Below are 19,082 nucleotides of genomic sequence, written 5' to 3' on the forward strand. Positions count from 1 at the left end.
TTTATTAAGCTGAGCTTTTCTTTTGTGCCATGAAAATAAAGTTTTCCAGCACTTGTGATATGAAATGATACAGTTTTGCTTTGCCAAAGGTTCGGAAAGGAGTTTTTTCTGTGTATATAGGGTGTTTTGAGGGGGGGAAGAACCTCAGTGTGGGTTGTTTTGGAAAGGCCTTGACAGCAACAAAACCTCAAAGTTGAGGCAAATTCAGGAATCATTCATGAAAACTTGCTTTTGTTTGTCTGGAGTTCCCCTTGTTACAGAGGGACTTTTAATTTTTTTTTGCCAATCTGTGAATTTAGCCAAGCCACTTAGTAGTGTATGGGCTTTCTGAGTGTCTCCCTTTTCCCCTCCTCTTGCTTACATGTGGCAAACTATTTTGTGGACTGTGGGTGCCCCAAATTCCGCCTTTTATTCCTCTAGTCGTCTTCTTTTGAAGAAGAAAGAAAAAGATGTGGCTTAGTCAGAGTTAGATTTGAGTGTTAACACAGCCAGGTGAACGTGGGCCTTAGAAGTTAACGTGCTGCTCTTGAAGCATTGTTCAAAGACAAGATGAGATGTAGTGCCTGCTGGCGGATATGCGAAACCCCCTGGGATTTAGGCGAGGAAATGAGAATGAAACAAGATGAGTAAGCAGATTACAAAAAGCTTCTGGGGAAGGCTTGGTGTGAATTTTGAATTTGAACTTGTGGACTTCTTGTGTGCTGACTGTACAGCCACAGTTTGGAGGGGAGCAGACTGAGACAAATTAGGTCTGGTAAGATGGGAGTTTAGGCCAAGCCAGGCCTCATTTTGCATATCTGCTCTGATTCTTCATGTTTTTCTCCTCAGGAGGTCAAGTGGTGAACCTCATGAACCAACGCCTGCAGACAGGGTTCACGGAGAATGAGGTCCTGCAGATCTTCTGTGACACCTGCGAAGCCGTAGCCAGGTTGCATCAGTGTAAAACGCCAATAATCCACAGGGATTTGAAGGTGAGTTGTGGACTCCAGTAATACAGCAGGGAGCGTGCGTCCTCCTTAACGTGTCTGTTTGCTGCCTACGCCGTGGCAGACGGGCTTTGAATACCGGTACTGTGTTTCTGTTGTTAGTAATGAGGAAAAGTGGGCATAAATACCTCTCTCTATTGGAAGATAAAAAAAGAAATGAGCCTCTCATTGCTGCTTACCATATGTTTACCATCTATAGATCTACTTAAAAAACACAAATGTTTGTGAATAATTCTGTTTTGCACAGGAGATGTGCCAGAATGTGTCTGATGAATTATTCACGGTGACTTTCTACCACCTGAAACATTATTGATTTTATAAGGTAGTTCACAAAAAGCATGCTGTAAATTTGGTTCCTGGACCCACATTAAAAGGATCCTGCCAGAGATGTTGGCCTTGGGGCGGGAGTTGTTAGAAGCTTTTGAAACTGGCCTCTAACTCTCTGCTGACCATGAAAGTGCATTGTAAAACTCTGTGTGCTTAGCTGGGAGCAGAGCTAGGCCAGCGGGGAGAGCTTTTGAAAAATCCCATGCCTATAATCAAACAAACAAACAAAAAGATCTTCCCCTTCCTCTCAACTAGCTTGTAAAATGCCTGAATAATCTATTCAGCCAAGAAGGAGGCTCCTGTGTACATTTGAAATTCAGATGTGCTTTGTGGGTCAGGTTCTGTTTTCAGAGCCTGCAACAGATGTTTGTTTTGTGTCGCTGGCCATTATGTTATAGGAGCAGAAGATGCCACGTGTGCCAACGAGAGCGCAGGGGAAACAAATCCTCAGGGATTGGTATGCTTTAGCATGTTTCAAATGATTGTGACCCCACTGCTCGGTCGCTTTGAATATATGAAACAAGTCTGATGTCTGTTTTTTCTAGAGTGAAATGGGTGGAGTCTTATAAATTTGAGGCCTGGATTTAAAGCTGGTAAGGTCTGCGGGCATCTCGCAGGAGTGTGTATAGGCAAGGAAAATTGGGATGAGAGGATGAGGCTTAGGAACAGGAACCTCTCCAGTTGATATTAACCCCTGCTGTTACCTTTTTGGCAAATCCATGGGGTTTTTTAATAAAGAACAAACTCATTGTGTGGCATGTGAATAAAATCTGGGACATCTGTGATGGATTAGGGAGTTGATCTGGAGCGTTACTTCTACACCGAGTTGCAGTTGAAATGGACTGTTATGGTCTGATGTCCAGCCCACTGCTGCATGTGTGGATCAGTAAAGTGTTTGCAAGGCCTGGCTCTTGGTTGGTAAGCTGTGCCCAAGGTCAGAGTTGGCTCTTCTCTGCTTTGAGACATGTTTCTCAGTTGACTGTTGTATTGTTTCTGTGGTGATGACCTCTGGAGCTCCAGTCACAACTGGGGATCTGAGTACTAACACAGAATGAATAATTTGGGTATGTTTTGACTTTGAGTTCAAATTTAATAATGCCAAAGGGGAGCTGCAATTCCAGAGAGATTAAGGGCCAGAGAAGTTTTGTACAAGTTCTGAGTGTAAGGAAAGGCATCCATCGGTAGGTGTTTTGTTGGGGTGAACATAACGCTGCTGAAGAGTGGGCAGATGTTGACTTTGCAGGCAGCTGCATGGGGACTGGAGGCTTTTTTTGCCTTCCAGCACTTTGAAGTTGCTCTGATGCTGGAGGTTCCTGCCCAGAGAGCTCTGCCAGCAGAAGGGATCGTGTGAATTGTCTTTAAGCCCTTTCAGACAAACGCAGCTGGATTGGTTTCAGCGGCCTGTGGCTGTGATTTTTTTTTTTTTTTTTAATTAGCCCAACAGGCTTTGCCAGAAGCAAGAGCAACCTCCTGTTGGCACAGTCTCCAACTGGTGGGAAGTGACCAACAGCTGGAGACAACAGCACCTTTAAGCAGTGTGCCTGTAGGCAAAAGTGGACATCTCAGTGGGAATAAAGGCCACAAAAAAGATACTATGTCATCCCTGTGTTTGTTTATTACGGTTTGCCTTCCCAATCTGACGGTTAACTCTCAGGTGCTGTGTCTGTCCCTGTGCTCTTACAGCTGCCTGATGTGTTGTACAGGGTGCGATGTTTAATTTCACGTGCTCTGATTGACTGCCACAAAGACAGGCGTATATCGATGCTGCTTTTTCCTAAAAATTAGGAAGCTCCTCATGTGCTGCCTCTGTGCTGGTCAGGACCCCTGACCTACAGAGGCGGTGTAAGCCTACTGGCAGTGGGCTTGCCATGTGTGGTTACCTTTGCTTGTTCTTGCAGATATTTTCCTCACCCTCAGGGTTCAAAGGCCATTGCTGCTGCAGGGCATTCCCTAAAAACTTAGTTTTTGTCCTCCTCTCTGGAGTAAGAACACTTCCTAGATCTTTAGGTTAGGCTTTTTAACAGTGAAGAACAAGAGGCCAAATCTTCTTATGGCTATGGGTTATATCACCCTGGCTGTGAAGTCTCTGCTTCTAAGTTGGACTTTATGCAGAGAAACTGTAACTGTCAGACCCCAGAGGAGTAGGGTTTAGTGAGGTGGAGGGAGGGGAAAATCTATCCAGGGCTGCTGATAATCATTTACACAACTACCCTATACCTAGTGGCAGATGTCGGCATAACTTGCTTTACAGTTAACCTTGTCTTTCCAGTCTCATGTCCTGTAACGTGTGTTGTTCAAAGCACCAGCTTAGAGCCAAGTTTGATTTCTACATCTCGGAGCTTTGTGCGCTGAGAGGTCTCCCATTTCTACCTGTGATGCTTCTGCTAGTCTGAACCCATCTGGTTCCAGGACTAGATGACTAGTTTGCACATGAGTGGCTGAATTTTTTTGTAGCAGACACACAGCAGGATACAGCAAAATACTGTCAGTCAACCCAGAGGATTCTGATGATCAAAACATTTTTCTCCTTTCCTTTCTCTACTTTCTGAAATAACCAGAAGGTTGTGCTCTCATGTTAAGGATTTAGTTTCTTCTGCTTTCTTTTTAGCAGGAGTCCTCACTGTGTTGCGCTTCTCTGTGGCGTGATAAGACAGTCACGCTGTGCTGTTGTTATCTCTGTGCCTTCTTCCATCGTGCTTCTTTGTAATGCCAAGCCTTGCCCTGATGCCGACAACAAGCCTTTGCCTGGAATTTGTTTGGACAAATCTGTGTTCAGTGTGTGATATGTAAAATTGTTCAGTCCTCTAATGGTAAACCCTTGTATCGACCGTGTTAAGAAATATGCCTGTGCCAAAATCAGTTAGTGGTCTTAGCTGTCACGTTGCATTCATTTCTTTGCTATGAAATACTAAACAAACTTTCAGAAGTAAATAGTGAATGGTGCTAGGGGAGGAAGGGAAGTTGAAACATCTCTAGAGAGACCTGAAGGTGCTGGAAAGCAGTCAGGAAGTGTACCTTGGTCGTGCATCCCTCCCAAATTGCTGCCTGAACTTAGAAATACCGGCCTTAGAAGCCATTGCTCTCACGAGAGGATAACGTGTGGTGACTTTGCTAGTTAAAGCCTCGTTCCTTATCCCTTGCCAGTGTGTGCCTGTGCCGTGCTTTTGCGGCTTTACTTCTGGTTTTAGCAAAGAAAGGCATTTGCTTCAGAGGGTAAAGACAGAAGCTAGCTACATTCCATAACGAACAGAACTTACAGCAACTCATAGATTCCCTTAAAGATTCCTGTTTGGGGTCTAAATCTGATTTTTAAGTGTTGGGCATGTCAGAGACTGCAGCCAGAGTTGTGGGTACTCAGCAATGCTGAAAAGTGGATTGCAGCTGAGTGTTTGACTGGAAGAAGGCACCTCCATACTATTTTTAAAAGACAGTTTTTTTCTCTCCTGACAGTCAGTAGCAGTAATTTAAATACTTTGTTTCGCTGTGTGGTTTTTTCTTTCTTTCTGGAAGTTACTGAACAAGCCTGGTTGCTGGATAGTCCAGTGCTGATATTTAATAAAACTTGCAGGATGTTTCAGTGAGCAGTCATGTCAGACTTCTCAGCCAGATAAAGTGGAAGGATTCTTCTGGAAATGTTTGAATATTTGCAGGGAATAGGGAATAATGCTGTCAGTGTTGATCTGCTAGGGAGAACATCTGTGTGCAATGCTTTATTCAAAGCAGATGGATAGCAGAGGGGGGAAGGGGTGTTGTTTAACCCTTGGTTTCAAGCCAGCGTTTCCCTCCTCAGCTGCTCTAATTTGGCTGCATTTTCTGATGCTTAAAATGCTGACTACTTCTTTTTCTTTCCTTCTTGTAAAGATCATCCTTGATGGGGAAGTCTACTTCCAAAAGATTTTGTTAGCGAGCACTTATGTGGTGATTTTTTGGAAATATATGAGCAGTATGTTTTATCTTGTTATATCTGAGCATTTGACATTGATTGAAGATAAATATGTTAAAAATTGTGTGTGTTCCCTTGAGAGAACATGCTGTTAATGCCACTGTACAGATGAGGAACTGGAATACCAGGGATGCTCTGCCAAAGCAAAGAACTGAACCCAGGTTTGTCCACATCTTATGTCGGTGTTGAAACATTTAGACAGCTTGCTTAAGTGGATGCAAGCTAGATTTTTGTTAATGCATGATTAAGTGTCAGTATTTAGGGAAAGGCAGTGACTGCTGATTTTTATTTTTGTAGCTATCCCAGGTGTTAGTTTCAGCATTTGTTTCAGTTGTGTGATTCAAATTACCAAATACTTGAAAGAAAGGGCTCATCTTCTCGGCGGCCTGGAGGAACCTCTGCTGATACAACCACTGTTGAGGGATTACAGGGTACCCAACACTTCCTGATAACAAGCAACTAAAGTGTGAGCATAAGCTGAAGCTTGTTTTGAATGAGACCCTAAGTGACAGGTGAAATGCAGGCAAAGAACTGGAGATGTATTACAGTTTCATAAAGGATAAAGTGTGTGTGCTTTCATTCATTTGTCTCCTCTCTGCCCCTCTGGACAGCAAGGGGGTATAGCCCTTTATAAAGCTGTGGACATCTTGTATTAGCTGGCTCAAGTTCAGATGCCAGACTGTGGGTCAGTAGCTCAGGGAACTTGAACACGAAAGACGCTGAGACACAGTTCCTGTCCCGAAGCACATAGCAGTCTTAGTAGAGGCAAGGTGATGTGCTTGCAAAAGGAAAAAGGAGAGGTGGCAGGATGGAAGGCAGTGTTACAACTATGCTTCCACGATTTGACTTCTATTTTAGAAGATGTGACACAGTTTTGATGCGTATTTTCTTTGCTGTCATGTTATGCTTTCATGTCAGACATGTCTGATATGTCTTCAGGCACTAAAAACCCTGGCTCATGGAAAGAAAACTAATGTTTTTTTTGTCTGAGTGATTCTGTATTTCTCTGTGATGCTCATAGGTTGAGAACATCCTGCTCCACGATCGTGGCCACTATGTCCTGTGTGACTTCGGAAGTGCTACTAACAAATTCCAGAACCCTCAAACAGAAGGGGTGAACGCGGTAGAGGAGGAGATCAAAAAGTAAGTGTGCTTTTCCTTTTCAACTTGGACATAGTTTGTGCTTGGAGGGTAATATTTTCTTCTACTGGGGACTAAATTTTACTCAGTCCCGTTGCAGCAGATTGGCTGCTGCTGCATAGAAGTGTCTGCTGCAGGTAAATAAGCGCCTGGGGGAAGGTGAAACAATAAATTGAGCTTGATGTAATTGCTTTAGACCTGAAAGACTGAGTGTGCTAATGCAGAGAAGGTGCCCACCTTGACGAGGTAGTGACATGTTCTGTTATCTATGGGGTCAGTCTATCTCTGTCCTTCATCTCTCTTGGCTTCTTTGGACTGCAGTACAGCAGATGACAAAATCCCTGTCCTCCACGAGCAACTCGTCATAAATCCTTGCAGTGACTAAGGGAATGTATGGCCTAACTCCTCAGCTCTTCGCAGAAAATCTAAGGACCTTGAGGTGTTTAATCTGGCTCCTTCTCTCGCCCCGTGCACAGCCAGCTATAGTGGTGGCAACTAGGTGCAGCTTGATGCTTTTAAAAAGGGAACTTAACTGGCAGTTTGGTAGGACCTAGACCAGGAATGGAGCAGACTCCAGCTTCTTGGTCTTGCTTTGGTTTTAACATCACTGCTGCAAACTTTACAGTTCTGTTAATATAGTATTCTGGCTAGAAAACAGCATGTCAGAAATGTGTGCAAATGCCTTCTTTTTGTTAGGATTCAGTTACACCTGCATGGATTTCCTAGACTTGTTTGACTGAAGTTTTAGAGCGCTCCTAGTCTGGCTTTGCGGTCCCTTTGGAATGCCCTATTTGTACACTTATTAACAAGCCTACAAAAACTTTGCCTTTAGCAATGCTTTCTTGTGATCAAGATAAATAGCATGCAAGGTGCCGTGGCAGAAATTATAGAGCTACTGATAGGAAATCTTATCGTAAGAGTCTCTTAAACTGTGGCGCAGTTTCCAGCTATTCTATTTGTAGTGATTTGTTAAAATGAGGCAGATTCTAGCTATAGTTTGAGATATGAAATAACCTTTCCCTTGTTTACAATGACTCTGAGCAGGAGTCCTGGTATGGAAGTCTGTCTATTAGGAGCCGCGTATCTGGTTACAATCTTTGTAATACAGTTGGCCGAAGCCCCAGCAGTGAGGACATTGCAGAGGACATCTGACTACTGACCTTGTTACTCTGAATCCTTGAATATTTCTCTTCTAGTTCTTAAAATGACCGTACTGTTTTGTGAGTAAATTGCTTGGTTTAGAAAAGATCTTGGTTCCTGCTTTGGTTTCACAGGGCAGTTTGCAGTGGTTAGTATTTTATTGTTAGAGGTACGTAGCAGATGCTGCTGTTAAAAGATTTTTTTCAATAGATGATCTTTTTTAGTATCCCTTCCCCCAAAATGAATAGGGAAGGAGTGAATTTTTAATAATTTGGAAAGGTGACATGGTGAAAATGCATCTGATGCCCATTTTGAACTCACTGATAGATCTTTCTGCTACAGGTACACTACGTTATCCTACAGAGCACCAGAAATGGTCAACCTCTATAGTGGCAAACTTATTACTACAAAAGCAGACATATGGGTACGTATAAAAACCACTTAACATCGTAGAGCCAGACTGCAGCTTGCTTTCATTACTGTAATGAGAGGGTAACTTTCTGGCTGGGGCTAACCTAGTTTCCTTAAGAGGCTGGACAGTTTCTGAATAAAGAGTTCCTCTGCTTGATGTTTCTGATGAGTTACTGCTGAGCAGGGTGGTTTATGGATAAAACATGCGTGCTTCTTCACGTTACCTCCCGTGTGGTTTTAATTTAGAGATGTATGGAATTCCAGGGTTGAACAGCACAAACCTGGTTTTGTATCTTAAGAGTTAAAACAGAAAATTCAGAGTATCGTGACTTCTTGTGCCTGGGTTGGGTTGTAAGGATGTGAAATGAAAGTTACTGGTCAGAATTTAGTAGAAAACTGAGAAAACAGACCTTCCCCAGGAGCAATAGTATGCTTATCCTGGACAGTGTAACACAGGTCCGGGTTGTCAAACCTGGCCAAAGACCAAGCTTTTGCACTGCTGTTTCTAATGACCAGTGCAGTCTTGCCATGCTTTTCATGTTGAGAGCAAAATGCAACTGTAGTGTAATCCATTACTGGCTAACCTGATCAAGGATGGAAGGCTTCCCTTTCCTTGGGATGGAGATGAAAAAAAGTCTGTGCTGTTTGTAGTGTAGTGGCAATTTAGCAAATGGGATGCGTTTAAAATGCTAATTCAGAGCATGTTTGTTTGGTTTCTGGAGCCCTGAGCTAGGAAGAAGGCAGAAGCAGCATAAGGAGAGTTCTAATGTGTTCTCAATAGCTCTGCATCTGCATATACAAGAGGGAAAATTGCTGGCGTGACATCTGCTGGGAAGAGTCCTCTGTCCTCTCTGAGCTCGGCTCGGAGTGGGGAAAGCAGCAGCTCCTGTGGGGCTCTTTCTCTGCTGAGTTCAGCAGGATGTTTGTAGGCCTTGTACCAGCACCGGCTCACTCGCCTGGGTGTTAGAGACCTGGAGAGGGAAGGTCACAGCTGTAACAGCACGAAAAGATTGTCAGGGCCTCCAAGGCAGCCAGAGAACTTAGGATTTGCACTCCTTCCTGTGATAATGTGGAAGGGCAGAGACCCAAAGGCTCTCCTCTTCCTGGCACGGAAGGAATTTTGTTGTAGTGACCTGCTGAGCGTTTCCAAACGAGCCTGTGGTGGTGTGCACAGTGGGACCTTGGCTTCAAGGCCTGTTGCAGCGTTTGTCCAGCTGGAAACCTCCCCTTCCTTAAATCTTATCGAGGTTATTTTAAACTAGAGTGTGACTGAATTGTGAAATCCTATGACAAAAGAGAAGCTGATGATGACTTGCTTAGGATTAGGAAATGTCTCCCCCTCTCCCCTCTGAGATGGTGGGAGTGTTTCATAATTAGCCCTTTGTGCAAAACTTGTATTTTCTTTTGAAATAGGTGGTGGTTTTTGCTGTCAAAAGCAGCACAGAAATAGATGGAAGGGTGATATAACCTAGCAGCCTGCAGACTTATCTGTATATCTCTCCCTGGTACATATTTATAACGATTGAAAGGTTGTTTGAACTTAAGCTTGGAAACAGTTTAGATTTTTCTTTGCCAGAATAAATGTATTAAGGATGATGGTTACCATTTATTTTTGCTATTACTTTGCTTTTTCCTCCCGGTATGTGGTGGAAACAGGCTTTGCCTGTTTAATGACATGAAGGGTCACTCGACGTGTAGTGGTATGTGGAGCTGTGGGGGGTGTGTGATGATACTGGCACAGTCCCCCAGGTGACAGTACTTCAGCCTACAAGGGGAAGCTCTTCATGTATTTATCTTCCCATGTAACTGTGCTGGTTTTCAAGTCAATCCCAAGGACATTAAAATGCAGGCCTGACGTCATGCGGGACCCGTATCGTAGAGCAAGCTAGAGCACTTTCCCTGTTATCTACAGTGGTATTTGAATTGTACCGTCCCCTGCTTTTCCTCAGTTTGTTGAATCCTTTGCTCTGTTCTCTCTCTTTAGGCCCTTGGCTGTTTACTGTACAAGCTGTGTTACTTCACCTTGCCGTTTGGGGAGAGTCAGGTGGCAATCTGTGATGGCAATTTCACCATTCCAGATAATTCTCGACACTCGCAAGACATGCACTGCCTCATCCGTGAGTGTCTGACAGTGGCGTAATCTACTTCCACAGAACTAAAAAAACCCAGCAGAAGTGTTTTGTCCTTACGTTCCCTGTTCCTACAGTAAAACTGTTGGTGTTTCTCTTCTTTTAAGAGACTTGCTTGCACACAGGGGTAGTTAAAGTGATCTTGTAGTAGCTTAGGAGATCACTCTTTGAAAGACAGTTGTGACAAAGAGATTTCTATTTGGCTAGGCTGTAGTGAACTCTGTGGAAAGGCAGGAAAACAGACAACCATTTGGTTTAAGAGTCCTACAGAAACTTGCACAATAAGCCTATTTATGCAGAAACGTATTTCTCCAGTAATAAATCTATTTGGATAAGGAACTGAAAAGAACCACAGTGACTTTAGACGAGCGATAAGAATTCATCTTCTGTGAATTGAGAAACAGAACTGAAATGATTTATAAATAACCCACTGACTAGAGTGAATGTGTAATTAAGGGTACAATGCACTACTCTTGGCAAAGCTGGGGCAGCTCTCTTGTTTTCAGCACAGCATTGGATTTTTTTTTTTCCTTAGCCACAATCTTGACTAACACAGAGTTGGATGTGTTTGCAGAGCAGCCTGGTATTTTTTTTTTTTGCTTATGTGGTTGTATATGTGCAGCGATATATGTGGCTGGCCTGTGTTCCTGCCCCACTGGCACACCAGGGTTGGATCAAGCTCCTTTCCTGTGGGTTCACTTGGAAATGCAAAGTCGAAACCAATGCTGTCCCCTGACCAAGCAGGCTGCATTTCCCCCTCCTGGCCCTTGAGCCTTCAATAGCAGCTACAAATTTTCATAGCTGCCCTGGAAAATATGCCCTAGTCCATCGTGAGTGGCTGTCTTGCCCCTCTCTCAGCTGACCCAGATGATCAGCTCAGCCCTGCTGGCCACCGACCGGGTGCTTTGAAAGAGGCATGGCACCCTGTTAGCATCTGGTTATAGAAATGTGGAATCCTAGAATGGTTTGGGTTGGAAGGGACCTTTAAAGCTCATCTAGTCCAACCCCCCTGCCTTGAGCAGGGACATCTTCAGCTAGACCAGGTGGCTCAGAGCCCTGTCTGGCCTGACCTTGAGTGTTTCCAGGGATGGGGCATCTACCACCTCTCTGGGCAACCTGTGCCAGTGTTTTACCACCCTCATCATAAAAAATTTCTTCCCTATATCTTCTGATACACTGCCACAAATGGCTCACGTCAATCTGTCTGTTCTATTGCTCTGATATTAGCATCTCTGTCTTTTAAAGGGTATATGCTTGAGCCAGACCCTGATAAGAGACCTGATATTTATCAGGTTTCCTACTTTGCATTCAAATTGGCAAAGAAGGAATGCCCAGTCCAGAACGTCCAGGTGAGTGGCAAAGGAGTGGACTGATGTAGAGCTTTGTGGGAGGAGACTGGGGGTGGCAATTGCTGAATATTGAGCATTCTGCCGTATTCTGTCGGTTGTTCCTCAGTTCTGTAATTAGGAGGGTCTGTCTTCCCCCCCCCCCTTTTTTTTTTTTTTGTAACTATCACTGTTTGGGTTGGGTTTTTTTGGGAGGTGGGGACAAGAATCATGGTCTTGTTTCATATGTCTTTTATTTCTGTTTGTCCCTGCCTTACCTCCTTACCCAGTTGCCATGTGAGGCCAACCAAGAGATCTTGTGCATGTGAACATGAAAAATTAGGCCATGCTTGTGAAACCAATTTGATCTCCCGGCACATTCATCATAGCGTGTGTAATTTGTGCTGCAGTGGGTTTTAAACATAGCAGTTTTGTGTCTGCCGTCTGGCTGGGACTGCGTTTGAACTCCGTCAGGCCTTACACAACCATCTGCCCCTTCTTAGTGTATCTTTATAGACTTCAGTTGAAAAATAGTTGACAAGTATTTTTTTTATGGTGTTACAGACATCTGTGACATGACATTTTATTTTATTGTTTCCAGGTAAGAAGAAACCTATTTTTTCCCCCATGTTCAGGTGGTTTTTTATGGTCTTTATGAATAAGACATGGTTTTAGTACTATTATGTCTGTATTTTTTTTACAGCAGTATTAATATGTATTGCTGCTGTTGTCCCAGGTTGTCTTTTAAAAATACCCCAGTTGTGCTGTGGAGCTTTGTGTTCAGATCCCACGTGTAGCAAATGGTCAAAAAGCTGAACTGTATTTTTCCCTTGTGAAGACTCTCCCAAACTACTGTCTTCTCGTGACATTAATATTGAGGGGTTTGTCCTGTGTCCAGCATGACGCATAATTGTTTTGGGGATCCCCCAATTTCCCCGTTTCACTGCGATGCTTTTGCGAATTAGTTCTGGCTCTGTCTTCTGCCCTCAAAATACAAAATTTGTTGGTTTTGGGATCTGCAGAATTCTCCAATCCCCGCTAAACTCCCAGACCCGGTTAAAGCAAGTGAAGCTGCTGCAAAGAAGAGTCAACCAAAGGCCAGGTAACCACATCTGCATTATGCTCAGCCCTCTATTGTCTGTTGTCTTTCTGCTGTTTGTTAGGAAGGATGCTTGGTATATTTAGGTGCTTCCTCCTGGGCTTCCATTTACACGTGGAGACGAGACACTGCAGTCCTGAGGCTTCTGCTTCAATGACATAAATAACCATCGATCTCATTGATCTGAAAGGCAGAAAATGCAGATATTTGGGGAAGTTTTTCTGCTTGGGGGGGGTGGGGGTGGGACTTGGGCGGTGCTCTGCATGACTCAACAGCCAGGCTTTTTGTGCTGAAGACATTGCTTGACAGCAGCACTTGAAGTTCGTGCACTTAGATGAATCTAGTGTGTCATCCATCCGGAGGCAGAACCCACAGTACCTGGGAGCAAAGTCAGGAGAGAGACTGCAGCTGGGCTGCAGTGGGCCTGGAATTGGCCCAAAGAACACGAGTCTGCTGAGAAACCGCATCGGGGACTCGCTGTTTGAGTTTGACCCTCAGCAGATGATAACCTGACGCAGTAATTACTGTATGAAATTGCTGTGATTTCTGCAAGAGTCCTATAATTTCTTCTGGGGGGACATGAAAGCCCAAGCAGTCTCCATCTGAAGAGCCCAATTAGTGGGGACACCACTGTACTGCTGTGGTTTTTCTCCTCTCCTGCTGCTGCTTGCTCTGCTTCTGATACTGTAATGGAGACTTGTAAATTCTGTTGGACAAACCTTGTACCTTATTTCACTGCAACGTGAGCAGTACAGCAGTGGGCACTCTAAACCCAGCAGTTTTCTTCAGACTTTAAAATAGGGTGTCGTCTTCTGTCTGTCAATCCCAGGAGTCTGCTTTGTTTGTTTTTATAATTGAATGCAGTTACTCTCACATTAGTAGAACAACATGATATCTAACAAGCAAATGCATCCACAGAAGGGCAGGGTGGTGTCTGGCTGCTTGGCTCTGTTGCTATGCATTTTTGGAGCTTAGTAAATATTGAGCAGAGATCAGGAGAGGTCCAATCACCTGATTCTGGGGTAGATGTACTAAAGTTAAGGTACTTCTAAAGATGACAGTTTAGACAACTCTGCCCAAAGGTACCAGCTGCTCTTCAGCTAATTTATGTCCTTCATCTGCTCATTCAGAACTCTAAGTGGATTTAAACAATATGTTGTAGGAAATATTTGAATGAGTTGAATGATTTTGACAAGTTCCAGCTGTCCAACAGAAGATGATGCCACAATTAGCAAAATTACAGTCCTTGGATTAATTGTTGTGAGTGCATCCATTAAGTTTTACTGTGCTTGCAGTTTTCTGGAAGGAGTCGGTGTGGGTGTCTGGATGCCCACAAGTGTTTCACCTTTATCAGTCACGTACTGCTGAAGTAGGGATCAGTTTTTAAACCCCTGCAGTGTGTTCCATGCACCCACTATCGGGTTTACAAAGGCTGTGCTCTTACTGCTCTTCCTTTTATTCCTTACCTTATTTTGCAGGCTGACAGATCCCATCCCTACAACAGAAACTTCCATAGCACCCCGCCAGAGACCGAAAGCAGGACAGACACAGCCCAACCCTGGAATTTTACCCATTCAGCCAGCCCTGACGCCGAGGAAGAGACCCACGGCTCAAGCAGCCATTCAGCCGCAAGGTGAGACGACGTTCTCTGTGCGGTGCCTTCCTGCCGCCGGCCTGTGGTGCGTGTTGATCTAATGGATCTGTTGTGGGTTTTTTTTTTTCTTTCTTTCTATCTACCAGTTGCAGGACCTGCTGCCCTGGGCAGTGGTCAGCCTTCGCTCCCTGCAAGCGTCCCCCAGCAAAAAGCAGCACCTCCACAGACTCCGGCACAGCCGCAAGCCAAGCAGGCGCCGGCTCCGCAGCAGGCCTCGCAGGCGCAGCCCCAGGTCCCTTCTACTCAGCCACAAGCCACACCTCAGCATCAGCAGCAGCTTTTCTTGAAGCAGCAGCTTCTGCAACAGCAGCAGCAGCAGCAGCAACAGGCTGCGTATTACCAGCAGCAGCAGATGATGCAGGCTCAGCAGGTAGGTGTGCGTGCTCATGTTTGTTGCAGGCTTCCTGTGCTAGAGGCCTGCAGGGCTGTATCTTTGCGTTTATGGCAAGACTCCTGCTTTTTTGGGGCATAGGTACAGTTTTTAGGCATTTTCCAATGCGTCTCCAGTTCTCTAGCAACGTTTTTTGCTATGCAAGGCTGTCAACGTGGAAAGCCTTGAGATAGTTTTGTCATGTACAAACAAAATAAGCAGTGCTGGTTAAGATTTTACAGCTCCAAGTGTTTCAGGGTCTTGAGGTGAATGCTCAGCTGATGAGCAGAGGGGCACAGTTTCCCTTCTGCTCTTTGTGACACGAGAAGCCTGGGTGCCTCTTCAACGGTGAGATTCAGGTCTGGTTTTGTGGTAGACTGCAGTGATAAGGAGGCCTGTGAACACATGATGTGTTAGACGGGGTGTGTCTAGATGACAGACTTGTGTGCTAAACTGAGGTGTTTCTAGCAGCACAGATCTCTGCTAAAACATATTTAATAGTGGAAGCAAAGGGACAGTAAATCTTCCTATCCTGGGGAAAGGTTTAGAATTAATAAAAATGCAGAAAGACAGGAGCTCCGTGCGGGCAGGTGTAACACCAGACAGATTTAACGTTAGACCAGGAGGCCGTTTTCCAGCAGTCTTTTGCAGATAGTCTCCAAGCCATCGCAGCCATTTACTCCTTTGCTGCTTGCAGTGGCTGTAACTGTTCCCGTGGCTGGCCCTGAGTTCTGGTGGTGGTACCCCAGTTCCCAGCAAGCAGCTCAACAACGGGTTGTTTCCCAGTTCCCAGTGATGCAGCAAGGAGCGCCAGCACAGCAGCAGCTGATGCAGAACTATTACCAGCAGCAGCAACAGCAGCAGCAGATGATGGCCCAGCAGGCAGCGATGCAGCAGAAGACAGCAGTAGCAGCAGTCCAGCAAAAGCAGCAAGCCCCAGCACCGCCGCAGCCCCAGGCCCAGCCGAGCGCGGCCCAGCCGGCGCAGCCGCAGGAGCAAGTGGTAAGAGCCTTGCGGGAAGGAGCGGAGCAGCGGGTCTGGGGCGCTGGCACGTGCTCTCCTGCCTGGCCCTGTACGCCGGGAACACCCCAGCACAGCGACTGGTTTTTCAGACCCACGGAACCCAGGTAGTTGGGGCTCTAGGACCTGCTGGCCCCTGGTGAGTTATTACTGAGTCGCAGAGGTCAGCACTAAACTCGCTGCGTCAGAGACACGTGCAGTTGTTTGGACTGCTCTTCCCAACAGGATGCTGGGCTCTGGAGTTGTGCTCTGGGTCCATAGGAGGAAGATGAGTAGGCGATGAGTAGAAAGCAGACAGGAAGATATAAGTAGCTGCTTAATGCAGCTTCTCTCTATCCCTCCCCTGTCACGTTGCCTTAGAAGTCATGTCATAAACTCTTTTTAAAATTCTTTGTGCTTAATGCATCAGGTTGGGCACCAGGCAACAGAACTGTTGCTGCTTGTTTGGAAAACTTCTATCTCGTGTTCAGGGCTCTGATGCAGAGGAAGGTGCAAGCAGCCTTTCCAGTTGTTTCTGGCATCGGGGTAACTTTTTTTCTTTAATACTATGGAGAGGAGACTTTTCAAAGTACTGTATCTAAAAATAAATAAATAAATCATCCACTTTACTAATCATCTGAATGTGTGTCCAAAATAAATGCTCTTTACTTAATGGAAAATGTGGCTGTCTGCAACAGGGAAGTAGCCAGCTGTCCGCAGTGTTCAAGGCAGGGGAGCTGTGCCAGAGGGCAGGATCCCCGTTGCCAAAGTGTCTCTGCAGTACATATGGGAGGAAGCTGTGCCTTTTGCTTTTATTCCTGCGCAATCCCATCCCCTCTTGCTTGGTTTTGGGAGTGCAAAGGGGTGTCCCTAACTCTAGTTGTGTGTTGGAAAGAAAGCACGTGCAGGAGGAAGCTGCCTGTTACTTTGCTGTACCAGGTTGCACATATGCAAAGCAAACAGTATCTGATAACAAACCCCTTCAGGTGCACAATGTTTGAGTCCAAACTAAGGGTCAGTTTGTGTTTGCTTGTTCCTGAGTTGCCAGTTATTCAGGACCTAATTCATCTCTTGAGAGTGCTTCCTTTGAAGTGACATCAGGAATTAATTTGACTAATAGACTCCATAAGCCAGTGACCTGAGCAATGCTGGGGAAGTATTGTTTGTTTTACTCTGATGTGTCTCAAGGCTCTGTCATATTCATCCCCTTCGGTTTTATATTAATTTTCAGCACGAAGCTGGTTGTTAGGGTGGGTGACAAGCTTGGAGCTGTTGTGTTCCTGGTCTTGTTATTGTTTTGCTCAATGACCTGGGGCAAGTCAGTTTGAAATCGGTGGGAGATTTTCAGTACCTGCGGACAGGTTTTGGATGAGGCCATTATTACCCAGTTCCTTTTCGAGGAGAAATGCCTGAAATGTATTGAAGTGCATCTCTAAAGAGCTTTGCTGTGATTCACTAGCGCAAAACCAGTCTTAATTTTATTAAATCAGCTAGATTGAGAATTAGCCTTATCCCCCTGGATGGTTGATCAGAATGGACGCATCTGGACACTTCTCCACTCCTGCAGGAGGGGAAAAGCAGCGGTCGGCTCATTTAAAAAATGATAGTGAGACATGGTCTCTGCAGAGCAGAGTCTCTGAGCAGAAGGTACCAAGCCAGGACCCATCAAAACCTTTTCACATGGCGAGACTTCAGCTTAATAAGCTCTGCATTCATTTCTGTGGCGATTTCAGCACTGCCCTTTTATTTCTCAGCACCAAATGTACTTTCTGCAGTGACCTATATAGCGAGATGTAAGGTGGGTGCATCAGAAGCAGTCAGGTCAGTTTGCTTCTCAGCCGCAGTGAATTAGTCTGCCTGAAAATGCCAGATGAAGAACGAGACAGCTAACCACTTGTTTGCCTTGCCCCACTGGAGTTAAGCACCACACTGGGGAGGTAACTCTTTTTCTCATTGCCCTCTCTTAGGTCTTTCCAAGTTTTTCATCTGTCTTCCTTGGTTGAAAATGGCCTGGGATGATCCAGGGCAGGGAACAGGGAGCTAGTACCCAGGCAGTGGAGGTGACATGCACAGCTTTCTGCTCTTTGCATTCTATTTTTCCTGCTTTAAATCCAGCCATAATATCTCACTGACAAACAGATTTTGAAAAAAACAGATAATCGGAAGTGACACTGTTGTTTATCGCTACAAAACAGTATTTCAAATATTTATGGGTTTGTGAGTTTAATGCAAGACTGAGGTAATGGAAAAATGAGATCAGTTTGAGGAAAGCCCTTGAAGTTTCCAAAGGGTTTGTAGCTGCGCTATCTTGGCTTACACCTAAACCAATCATGCTGTTTTCCTCCTGCAGATTCTAATGACAAATGTTGCTCCTGTGATCCTTGCTTTTCTCTTTTTTAACGTAAGAGAAAGCTAAGAAAGCTTCTTGCACAAGATTTCTGCGGAAGACCTGTACTCCATTAGGGGTTTGACCCCAATCACACGTTATCTACTGGAAGGAGCACTGCTCTTTACCTTACCCCCACTCCTCGTGTCCCTGTGACGAGAGTCCTGCATACTGTGATCTGATTTCTTTTTTTACCTCTGCCCTGGATCTCAGCCTCTTTACCCATGAGCAAGTTTCTGAGACCAGCTAGCCTTTAATGACATGTGCTAATAGAGGTTTTGTGTCCAGAGCTGCACCATAGAAAGGGGAGAAAGTCTCTGCTTGTACAATTGTAGTTATCCTGAAATACTATAGATCAGTGAATTCCCCCCTGCTCCCAATTCTTTTGTTTTTGCTTTTTCCCCTTCAGACTGTCCCTAATTCATGACATGAAGGTCAGATCCTCCAGCATTGAGCTGGTTTTGTCATCGTGGCTGTTGTTCATGAACAAGGACACACCATTTAACTTTCTCTCCTAGATGCAGGCACAAATGAGGCAACAGCAAAAACCTCAAACCACACCCCCCCCAGCAGTGCAAGGACAGAAGCTGGGCTCTCTCACCCCTCCGTCCTCCCCCAAGACGCAGCGTGCAGGACACAGGAGGATTCTGAGTGACGTGACCCACAGTGCAGTTTTTGGGGTTCCAGCCAGCAAGTCTACGCAGCTCCTGCAGGCAGCTGCTGCTGAAGCCAGTCTCAACAAGTCCAAGTAGGTGGCTGGTCACTTGGTGTCTGAGGGTATGGAGGGAGGGGATTGATGGGGCTCTTCAGAGATTTCCTAGGCGAAGTGCTGAGATGAATGTAGGCAGCAAACTCTGAGGTCTAAATAAGTCTTTGCCTTCCCAAGACCATAGTTTAGGGCTTGGCAGAAGGTTGCTGAAAAAATTCCCCAGGGGCAGAAGTCCTCCTGAGTTCTTCCGTGCTCCCCAAAAGCCGAGCAAATGAGGCCTTCCTCTGGATTACAAAAGCCAGCATCATTTCAGCCCTGGTGCGTGTTTCACGCTTGCTGCTTAGCATCAGTGCTTCCCCAGGAGTACTTGCTAGCTCACTTTTATAGTGTCTACAGGCAGGAAGCCTCCACGTGGGCATTGCAGAAAATTGTTTCAAACAGGATGTTTATAATGCTTGTTTTAA

General features: G+C 45.2%; 1 protein-coding gene across 17 annotated transcripts in view; it reads left to right on the top strand.

The window, feature by feature from the left end:
- The window catches only part of LOC141915971 (NFU1 iron-sulfur cluster scaffold homolog, mitochondrial), a 102,352-nt gene that overhangs the window by 30,109 nt on the left and 53,161 nt on the right, over positions 1-19,082 (top strand). For 14 of the 17 annotated variants that reach the window (XR_012621043.1, XM_074807939.1, XM_074807943.1 and 11 more), the window contains 10 exons: positions 829-971; positions 6,278-6,399; positions 7,879-7,960; positions 9,932-10,064; positions 11,322-11,425; positions 12,424-12,503; positions 13,979-14,133; positions 14,241-14,524; positions 15,311-15,526; positions 18,428-18,657. Coding sequence is in view for 16 of the 17 variants with exons in the window: in XM_074807939.1 (XP_074664040.1) it covers positions 829-971; positions 6,278-6,399; positions 7,879-7,960; positions 9,932-10,064; positions 11,322-11,425; positions 12,424-12,503; positions 13,979-14,133; positions 14,241-14,524; positions 15,311-15,526; positions 18,428-18,657 (1,549 nt within the window). In the remaining variant the exon portion in view is untranslated. The remainder of the gene's footprint in view (positions 1-828; positions 972-6,277; positions 6,400-7,878; positions 7,961-9,931; positions 10,065-11,321; positions 11,426-12,423; positions 12,504-13,978; positions 14,134-14,240; positions 14,525-15,310; positions 15,527-18,427; positions 18,658-19,082) is intronic. The other 3 variants (XM_074807941.1, XM_074807957.1, XM_074807958.1) reach the window with 1 other exon arrangement.

Source organism: Strix aluco, chromosome 28 (genome assembly GCF_031877795.1).
Source record: "Strix aluco isolate bStrAlu1 chromosome 28, bStrAlu1.hap1, whole genome shotgun sequence".
NCBI lineage: Eukaryota > Metazoa > Chordata > Aves > Strigiformes > Strigidae > Strix > Strix aluco.